This window comes from Dipodomys ordii, unplaced genomic scaffold, assembly GCF_000151885.1.
Source record: "Dipodomys ordii isolate 6190 unplaced genomic scaffold, Dord_2.0 Scaffold19, whole genome shotgun sequence".
NCBI classification, from domain to species: Eukaryota; Metazoa; Chordata; class Mammalia; order Rodentia; family Heteromyidae; genus Dipodomys; species Dipodomys ordii.
This window is the reverse complement of record NW_012267235.1, coordinates 3,707,070-3,718,100: the sequence shown is the minus strand read 5'-3', so window position 1 is coordinate 3,718,100 and position 11,031 is coordinate 3,707,070. Positions and strand designations below refer to the sequence as shown.

The following is an 11,031-nucleotide window of genomic DNA, read 5'->3' as shown; positions in this document are numbered from 1 at the left end:
TTAGAAACACATGCATGAAAGAAAAAAACATTAAAATACACATCTAACGGTTCATTTTCCTGACATCATAGTGAATAAATGTATGCTTTTATATAGTCTTTCACTTGTTCTTTTTTTACATGAGTTATTAGAAATAATTATAGTTAGAGCCAGACATGTGAAGCCCATCTATAATCTCTGAACTTGGGAGAGTGAGGCAGGAGATAAAAAGTTCTGAAGCTAACCTGTCTACATAGTTAGTTTGAAGTCAACCTAATTTACATGGGAAGACTGTCAAAACAAAATAAAACAAAATGATAATTAGACCTAATAAGCTATTCCCAGATAGCAGCCTTAGACTATCATCTTTTGATAAGCTGACTTCAAATCTGTTGTGATTCTTAGTATACATAATCTTTAGTTAACATAGTTGAATTAAGAGGCAGAAAGTATATGTATATAGCTCAGTAATAAAGCACTTGGTCTAGTATTCACAAGACTCTTGGTTTGTTCAGTACTGCCAGAATAATTGCTGAATTGAAAGTAAGAAAAGTTACATAAATATCTTATAAAATGATTTATTGTGGGTTTTTTTTTAATTTTACCTTGGATTTGAAGTTTTGCACTTCTTAATATTCCCCCCAAACTCACAGTCTAATTTAATTCAGATTATCACTGAGTCAGAAAAAAATAAAAAATTGAACTACTTGATCATGAAAATATCTTTAAGCTTGGAGCTATTATTAAGTATAGAGAAAATGAAAAGCATTTACTAAAATGATTTTCTGTATGACTATTTGATGTTTTGATACTTTGTTTCCATTGATGACTTTTTTCTTAGATAACAACACTGAAGTATAATTTGCATACTATACAATTCACCTATTTAAATTGTACAATTCAGGGCATGCTTAGAGTATTTGGCTAGTATGTATCGTACCGAGTTTGGTACTCAGCACAGATATAAAGAACTAACTAAACATTATTCAATTAATGTTAGTATACTCACATTTATTTATTGTTACCACAGTCTACCACTTGAGCCACAGCCCCACTTACAGCTTTTTTTTTCTTCTTATGTGGTGCTGAGGGATCGAACCCAGGGCCTCATGCATGCAAGGCAAGCACTCTACCACTGAGCCACCTTCCCAGCCCTTTTTATTTTCTTGATGATGTGCTTTGTAACATAAATGTAATTATAACAACTTTCTTATTATTTACCTTTTTTTCTGTGCTGGGATTCCAACCCAGAGCCTCTTACATGTTAGGTAGGTAGTCTCCTACTGAGCCACATCCCTAGTTCTCAGTTGTCTTTTTAGGAAAGTCTGGAAAAGCTATATTAAACATACTATTGCTACATTAAGAACTCAGCTTGAGCCAGGCGCTGGTGGCTCATACCTGTAATCCTCGCTACTCAGGAGGCTGAGATCTGAGGATCACGGTTCAAAGCCAGCCTAGACAAGAAAGTCTGTGAGACTCTTGCCTCCAGTAAACCACTAGAAAATCGGAAGTGGCACTGTGGCTGAAGTAGTAGAGTGCTAGCTTTGAGCTGAAGAGCTCAGGGACAGTGTGCCTCAAGCCCCATGACCAACCAAAAAAAAAAAATTAAAAGGAACTCAGCATTGTAATGAGGTAATTTTTGACAAGAAAAGTGTACTTTAGGCATGACAGTCATTGAATGTTGGTGCATGTTGTATTAAAGTGACTTTTTTGTGACCAACACAAAGCTTGACCTCGGGCAAGTAGCTAGGATTACAAGCCTAAGCCACTGGTGCTCAGCCATGGCAATGTTTTAAAGTAAAAATTGGAGTTAGGTGTATAACTCAGTGATAGAGCTTTTGTCTAGCATGTATGTAATCTTTTTTTCTTTTTTTTCTTTTTGGCCAGTCCTAGGGCTTGAACTCAGGGTCTGGGCACTGTCCCTGAGCTGCTTTTGCTCAAGGCTAGCACTCTACCACTTTAGCCATAGTACCACTTACAACTTTTTCTGAATATATGGTACGGAGGAATCAAACCCAGGGCTTCATGTGCTCTAGGCAAGCACTCTACCACTAAGCCACATTCCCATCCCTGATGTATGTAGTCTTGGATTCAATTACCAACACTTCAAAAAGTTTTTTAAAAATCCTAAGGTAAAAACACATATAATATGAAAAGTTATAGAGTGCACTTAATGTATTTTAAACATTTAATTATTTTTATTTTCTATGCCTAATTCCATAGCATTGTTTCCTACAGAAAACTAATATGAAACTGGGTGCCAGTGGCTCTTACCAATAATTCTAGCTACTCAAGAGGCTGAGATTTGAGGATAGAGGTTCAAAGTCTGTCTGAACAAATTCTCAAGACTCTTATCTCCAGTTAGCTAGCAAAATGCTGGAAATAATCAAGTAACTCCTGTGACTCAAGTGGTAGAATGCTGGCCATTAGCAAAAAGTCAAGCAAGAGTACAAGGTTCTAAGCTTAAACCCTTAGTTCCTACAGGGGGGAAAAAAAGGAAACCCCTAATCTTTGGCCTTAGATATAGCAGTCAACATACCTGATAGCTTTGTTAATATAGTCTATATTTTCTCTAATAACACTGAAAGAACTATGAAAGACAAAATACTTAAACGATAATCAAGCATTGGTAGCTCATGCCTATAATCCAAACTTACTCAGGAGACTGAGATCTGAGGATTTCCAGTTTGAGCAGGAAAGTTCCTGAGACTCTTATCTCTAACCAACTACAAAAACAAAAAAAAAAAGCTGAAGTGGTGCTGTAGCTCAGGTGAAGTGCTAGCTTTCAGGGAGAACACCCAAACCCTAAGTTCAAGTCCTGGAACTGGCACACACAAAAAAAAAATGTTTAAAAGATGGAACTGATGAAAAGATATCTTTTGAATTGATATTTGAGAGTTCTAGTGCCTGAAATCCTTACTCTAATGTGAATAAATTTCCTCCATTTGTAACTAAAAGCATTTAGATTGTGCTAGAATTTTTATACAAATTACTCATTCAAATTTTGGTTATAAAAAGAAGAAAATAAAGTATAAACATACAAATATTTATATTGCTATGTTATTCCTGTAGTTTTATTCTATCTCAGCTGCAAAGTAAAATATAATGTATTGATGGGTTTTATTTTGCCATACTAGCTCCTCAAGAGTTACTGATCCATGAAATGGCAGAGAATGGAAAAAATTGTGACCAGAGACGTGTAGCAATGAACAAGGAACAGCATAATGGAAATTTTACAGGTAAAGTCTAGATGGCAGCAATAACAAAATCTTTTTCTTTCAGGATTGGGATTTGAACTCAGAGCCTCTTTGCTAGCCAGGCAGTATGCCTCTAAGCCATTTCCCTACCTTGTCCTCATTGTGCTCTGGTTATTTTAAGATAGGGTTTTATTTCCTCCCTAGGCACATCCCTAGATCATCATATAGAAGATGACAGGATCTCATGAGCTTTTCTTCCTACGGTGTCATCAAATCTCAGTTTTCCTGACCACAAGTGTCTAGGATTATCAGCATGAGCCATCAGAGTTAACCAATAATAACAAATCATAGGTAGGGTCTTACTAAATGTCCAACTCTTCTGAGAATTTTACATATATTAACTTACTTAATCCTTATACTAACCCTGAAAACTAGGTACTTGTTATCTTCCACTTTACAGAAGAGAAAACTGAAGCACAGCAATGTTCACTAACTTGTTCAAGATCACATAAATGGTACCTGGCTGCCAGGCACTGGTGGTTCATGCCTGTAATTCTAGCTACTCAGGAGGCTGAGATCTAAGGATCAGGCCCAGGTCCTGAATTCAAGCTGCAGGACTGGCACCAAAAAAGATACCTGGCAGAGCCTGGATTTGGAACTAAGTAGTGTGCCTTCACATTTTGAGATCTAAACTATGGTATGATCTGTAGTATGATGTTAAATTCAAATAATACCTTTTATAGAAAGAAGGTAGACCAATTTAGACCTCCAGTAACATAAAAGAGTAGAACCTGTGTTCTGACAGTAAAATAATCACCAGAATAATGTTAAGATTGGGCAGAAGCACTTAGTCCACACTTGCTCTTTCCTAAAAATCTGTTGTTCAACGCTGCTGAAATTTTTGGTATTATTAATTTTGGACACTTTCTCCCCAGAGGTTTTTTTAATCTGTCAGAAGGAGGAACTGGCAAAGGAAAGCCTGGTGGGTTTTTGTTTTGTTTTGGGAGAGTGGCAGGGGTCCTTAAACTTTGTAGCCTCAGTTGTTCTCTTAACACTGATTTAAAAGTGATAGCTATAGTTTGGGGGTGAAATTCAGTGGTAGAATACGTGTATAGCATACATGTGGACCCAGATTCAATCCCTAGCATCAAAATAAGAGTAGTAATTATGATTATGCATTTCCTTTCTGAACTAGTAGGTATTGATGCGTCTGGACTAGTTGCTGTTTTTCAAGATTAAAGGACTTAACTTTAATGGTTACCCAGGATATGGGTACATCTCTCTTAAGCACTCATACATCGTACCACCCCTCTCCAAGACATGAGAAAAGAATTCATTCAATAGAAATCATATTTCTACTAACAGGGTAGAGACAGGCAAATGTAAAGGCAAATACCACTGAGGCTTAAGTTACAAGAATCGATCACAAATCTTGGCTTTGTGTTGTAGAGTTTAGATACGCTTACACTGGACCACTTTTGTTCATTAGTATTGTGTTCCAAAGGTTGCCTCCTCTACAGAAGGGGTGATCTCAGCTTAGTTGTTGTTTGTTTTTATTCGGTTTTTTGTTGTTGTTGTTGTTATTGGTAGTAGGACTTGAACTCAAGGTCTGGATCCTCTCCCTTGCTTTTTCTGCTCTAGGCTGGCACTGTATCACTTGAGCTACAGCTTCACTTCCAGCTTTTCTGTGGTTAATTGAAGATAAGGAGTCTCAGGGACTTTCCTACTGACTTCAAACTGTAATCCTCAAATCTCAGCCAGAAATTCTGAGTAGCTAGTATTACAGGTGTGTGCCACCAGTGCCAGTTTACCTTAGTTCTTGCTGTTTAAACTTTCATGACCTACATGTGACTCATGCTTCTGCTTTTGAGGTTTTATATGTAGTCTTTCAAGTATAGGATAGGAAGATGGATGAATTCATAATTAGTTTGAAAAAGAGTGCTAAGAATTCCATTTCAACATTTCTGCTAATATTTTTCAGATCCCTCAACAGTGAATGAAAAGAAGAGGAGGGATCGAGAAGAAAGACAAAATATTGTCCTATGGAGACAGCCACTCATTACCTTGCAGTATTTTTCTTTGGAAACTCTTGTAATCTTGAAGGAATGGACCTCAAAGTAAAGAATCTTTTTTTCTTTTTTTTTTATAAACCTATTGTCTAAGTTAAGAAGTCCTCATCATCTCCTGCTCCCTGCCAACTGCTTCCTCAAAGTAGATTAAGTTTAGAATATTATCATAAGAACATATTTATTTTCTTTCCTATATTTTGAAAAAAAACAGATTAGGGAATTTTGTTCAAAGAAAAATAGATGAGGCTATATGTTGGAATTTGTTTAGTGGACTTTTATAGTTTTCTACTGTCTAATGTTGAATCTTTCAAGGGAAAATATGATAGTAATTTTCCTCCTGATTTTGCCCTCAACAGAAATCAGGCTTGTACACATTAGATACACTGAGTCTATCGCAGGACAAGGTTCAGGATACGTGGCAGTTTACTGATAGATTGAACCAATGAAGAAGGACTCTACCATGATAATGTCTTCTGTCTTTAAACTTAGTACTTATAAACCCTGTTTCAGATATCATAAGCAAGTTGAACTTTACACATCCTATAATTTTCTTGCTTGCCTTCCAAGTTATCTGTACTACTACCACACAAAGTTATCTATATTATTATCATATACTTTTATTGTACTTAAGTTTTATAAAATATTTTAAAACATGTTCAGCTCATTTAGGAACAACATGAAGAACCAAAATAAGTATAGGTTAGGTTAATAGAATAGGTTAAGTGTCTTGAACTTGCTAAAAGCACTAAAGATTTCTGGCTCAGTGCCTCTGACTGAATGTCAGTGCTGTTTCATTTACAATTTAAAATGTAGACAAGATTAGACTTGGAAAACGGCTATAATGGGGTTTATGGTAGAATAGGTTCTACGCTCAGAAGTCTTTCTTTGAATCCTTCCTTTATCCCCAAGTCTGCTTTAATAATTATGTTGAGAATGGTGGTTGGTTCTTCAAAGTGAGATAAATGTGAGATTTTATTTTTATTCTTTAATTTGTTTTTTAAGATTATGGCATCGTCAAAGCCTTGTGGTGTCTTTTTTACTGCTGCTTGCTGTGCTCATAGCTACGTATTATGTTGAAGGAGCACATCAACAGGTAAGAGATTTAGCAAGTTTTTTTCTAGTCTTACACATTCTGTTGACCCCAGAAAGTTTCAGAATGAAATAAATGCGTTATAGATTTTTCTATAATCAACATTTTAAGAATTAGGTTTGTATTTTTAATTTCTCATAACTGATACCTTAATTTTTTTTCACTGTACCAGGACTTGAACTCAGGGGCTTGTGCTTGTTAGGCAAGCATTCTCCTATTAAGCCATGCTTTATGTGTTTTTCTTTTGTTGTTGTTATTATTTTCTTTTTTTACCAGTCATGACCTGGGGCACTGCCCCTGAGCTTTTTTTGCTCAAAGGTAGTGCTCTGCCACTTGAGCTACAGCTTCACTTCTGGCTTTTTGTTGGCTAATTGGTGGTAAGAGTCTCACAGACCTGTCCTTCCTGGGCTGACTTTGAACCATGAGCCTCAGATCTCAGCCTCCTGAGTAACTAGGATTATAGGAGTGAGCCAGGGTCCCAGGGTTAATACCTTTTAAAACCATTCAGTCAAAGCAGCATAAATCCTTTCATCTCTACCAAAGTCTTAATTATCTGGCTTTTGCTTTGATCCACCTGCTTTAGGTTTCTCAGCATTGCTGGGGTCACAGGTTCAAACTAATGTGTCCAGCTTCACTCCATGGAACAGTCTCACAGAGTTTTTCTATCTAATCTGGCCTGATCTCAGCCTCCCACCTACCTTAGGAATGATAGGTGCACACGGCTGTGCCTAGCTATCAATGGGGAATGGGCTTCACTAACTTTTCTGCCCCATCTGACCTCAAACCACAATCCTTTCATTCTTAGCTTTTCAAATAGCTAGAATTAAGCCACTAGAGTAAGCCACTTTAACACCCAAGTTACACTATACCTTGTATGATATATTCAAATAGATGGGACTTGTCCTGAGTTGAGGGTTAGGTTTTATTTGTATGAAAAATTAAGTTCTCTTGCTTGAAGTCTATAAATGTATTCGTAATGGAAAAATAGGAAATTGTTACTACCTTACATTAAATAAACAAACATTATTAATCTGCTATAAGAAGAAATGCTTCTAAAGTGGTAATTGTTTTATATTTGAAGCAATTTACTTTTGGGGTTTTATAGGTTTTTGTTTTTGTTTTGTTTTTAATGTCCGGTCGTGGGGCCTGAACTCTGGGCCTGGGCGCTGTCCCTCAGCTCTTCAGCTCAAGGCTAGCTCTCTACCACTTGAGCCACAGTGCCACTCCCAGCTTTTTTCTTTTTGCTTATGTGGTGCTGAGGAATTGAACCCAGGGCCTCGAGCATGCAAGGCAAACGCTCTACTACTGAGCCACCTTCCCAGCCCCGGGTTTTATAGTTTTATATGCATTTCAAGTACAATGCATCTAGATTGATGTCACCCCTTCTATCATTCTTCCACATCTTTCCAAATCCCACCCCTTCCTTTTAAATAATTTTTATGCATTTACTAAGAATTTGCGATGAAATAGCTTTCTGAGTATCCTTACCCAAACTGGAAAACTTCTCTAGAAATAAGTCTATATTTCTTCAACAAGTTTCTCACTAGACTTCATTTTGCTCTTTTGGAAAACATACTGGTCTTAAATATACAAAATTTTTTTACTGAAAAAATGTATTAGATTCACAAATATTATATAATCACCCCTTTCCTACTACTATATATTTTGTTACATAAAATTTTGTAAGTTGTAGATAGCTCCAAATTTTTAATTCTTTTTTTTTTTTTTTTTTTTTTGTCGATCATGGGGCTTGAAGTCAATGCCTGGGCACTGTCCCTGGACCTTTATGCTCAAGGTTAATGCTCTACCACATTGAGCCACAGTTCTACTTCCAGTTTTGTTTGGGTTGGTTTGGTGGTTTATTTGGACTTTCCTGCCTGAACCAAAATCCTCAGATCTCCTCATCCTGAGTAGCTAGAATTACACGTGTGAGCCACTAGGACCCGACTTTTCAGTCTTATAATACCTTAACCTTACTTTGCTGTTTTGCTATTGCTATATCAGCTTTATTTCAGGTATATATAATTTCCCCTCATCTTGCTGTCTTATACTAAAATATTAGGCTTCTTTGTAAAGATTTTATTCTTAATACTTTCTCCCTAATTGAAACTTATTTTAACAGTTTGTTTAATTTTGTCAATAGTATGTACATATCACATGGCTGCGTAAATATCTGTTTTTTATCTCATCCCTTTTGTTTTTCAGTATGTGCAACGTATAGAGAAACAGTTCCTTTTGTATGCCTATTGGATAGGCTTGGGGATTTTGTCCTCTGTTGGGCTTGGAACAGGGCTGCATACCTTTCTGCTTTATCTGGTAAGAACTTTAATGAACAAAAAAGATTTTTCTTCTTATTGAGGCTTTTACTTCAGAAGTTAAAATCTTAGGATTGTGTTTTGCAAGCATCCAGATCCTCAAATCATTACTTTAAATTTTAATTGTTACTGTAAAGGTGGTGTACCAAGGGGTTACAGTTACATAAGTCAGGTAATGAGTGCATTTCTTTTTGGACAGTGTCACCCCTTCCCTTCCTCTCTTCCAGTTTCTTATCATTACTTTTAAGTTTGGTTTGGAATTTGTGTGGCTTTCCTGAGGATTTAAAAAGAGACAAGAAAAATAACCAGTTAAACAAATAATGTTATAAATTTAAATTAGTCAGGAACATTTTCTGCCCTCCAGATTTTGAGTAATGATTCTGTTGCTTATACAATTATTATTTTAGTAGTTGAAATTAATGTTAAGTATACAAAATTACATGTAAGGTTTATAATTTGTACACTTGTTCATCTATTGTTCATCAAAAGAGATTTGGGTCCACAGATGCCACACATGCACTGGGATGGGTATTTTGGTATTCTTTTATTTTGTTTTTTGTTTCACTACTGGGAATTGAACTCAGAGTCTTACATATGACAGCCTTGTGCTCTACCATTGAATGACACATTTCTAGCTGATAGTTTCATAGTTCATTGCTAATTGGACCTAGAGGTTAGTCGGTTTGTTCTGCTAATTTTATAATTTTATAGTTGGTTTGTTGGATTCATTTGTTCATTCATTCATTTATCTATTTTGTTTGTTTGTTTTTGTGGTTCTGGAGTTTGAACTCAGGCTTCACACTTGTAAATTCTGGTAATTTTAATGTTTAGTAAATGGGCTTCAGAATATCTGTAAATCTCAAAACACTAGACTTGACTAGTATGTCTTTAAGTACAACAATTTTTTTCTGGCAAACAATTAAAAAGGAATTGATAGCATTTGTCACATTCTGTAAAGTACTGTAATCAATTATTTTTAAAAAGGCTCTTCTGAAACTGTTTTGAACTGCGCCTATATTTGGCCACCACTAGGTGGCATTGCTAGTACAAACAATACATTGTACTATATTTGCAGGTTCTGTTTTGGATAAATATATATTTAGAGCAACTTCAGTGAAAAACAGAATGGCTCTACTTAGCTTATAGACATATTCTATTATTTTCATATTTATGCCTATTAATTTTGTCAATATAAGATCAATTAGTACATGTGAGTGAAAATACTTTTCTTAATAGTTTTCTACATGTATTCATTAGTTCAGCAGTTACCACCCTTTTACCATTGTGACCTACATATTTACATGTAGGATATAACTCCCATAGCATGCCCAGTGTCAGGTTCAGTGGTAAGAATAGTTCCATCTTTTCATTAATATTCGAGAATATGCTGGGCTGGGAATGTAGCTCCACGGTAGAGAACTTGCCTAGCAAGTACAAAGCCCAGAATTTGATTCCTAGCACTGGAAAAACAAATAAAAAATATGCAAGCAGTGCATTAGTGGCTCACATTACTACTAACCAGTAGTCCTAGCTACTCAGTAAGCTAAGATGGAGAGGATCAAAGGAAGCCTGGGCACAAAAGACTGAGAAACTCCAACTCCAGAGTGACAAGTAAAAAGTCAGGCTGAGCCAGGCAGGTGCTGGTGGCTCACGCCTGTAATCCTAACTACTCAGGAGGCTGAGATTTGAAGATTGCCCTTCAAAGCCAGCTCAGGCAGTAAAGTCCATGAGACTCTTATCTCCAATTAACCACCAGAATACTGGAAGTGGTGCTGTGACGCAGGTGGTAAAGCACTAGCCTTGAGCTGAAGAACTCAGGGACAGTGCCTGGCTTCAAGCCCCACAACCACCAAAAATAAGGTCAGGCTGGAAGCATGACTCAAGTACTAGAGTGCCAGCCAGGCAAGCTAGCTCAGCAAGCAAAATGCCCTGAGCTCAAACTTTGGTACTGGGGAGGGGGAATGTATATACACACACATGTACACATATATATACAGATTCCTATCATGAGAGGATGTAGAGAATATTTAGATTATTGAGAATATTCATAAAATAGCTGGGTTGGAATGTATTCCAGTATTAATAGCTGTATAATATTTGGCAAATATCTTAACATTTAAACCCAGTTTATTAACAATAAATGGAAGTGATAATAATAGCACCTATCTCCAAAGGCTAGTTACAGGAATAAATGAAATAGTGCATTTTTATTACTCAGCATAGTACCTAGTACATATAAGATTGACAGTATGTGGTTGTATCATTGCTCTTACAATAATTTTTTAAGCAAGCAATAATTTTCAATTTCTGTGCTTTAGCTCTTACTCTAAAAATGACCATTTCTTTTTTTTTGGGGGGGGGTCCGGTCGTGGGGCCTGAAC

General features: G+C 36.3%; 1 protein-coding gene across 1 annotated transcript in view; it reads left to right on the top strand.

Moving 5' to 3' along the window:
- Positions 1–11,031, top strand: part of Vmp1 (vacuole membrane protein 1) — a 104,230-nt gene that overhangs the window by 25,435 nt on the left and 67,764 nt on the right. The window contains exons 2-5 of the mRNA XM_013013086.1: positions 3,117–3,218; positions 5,158–5,293; positions 6,248–6,338; positions 8,541–8,651. Coding sequence (XP_012868540.1) covers positions 3,143–3,218; positions 5,158–5,293; positions 6,248–6,338; positions 8,541–8,651 — 414 coding nt within the window. The 5' untranslated portion in view covers positions 3,117–3,142. The remainder of the gene's footprint in view (positions 1–3,116; positions 3,219–5,157; positions 5,294–6,247; positions 6,339–8,540; positions 8,652–11,031) is intronic.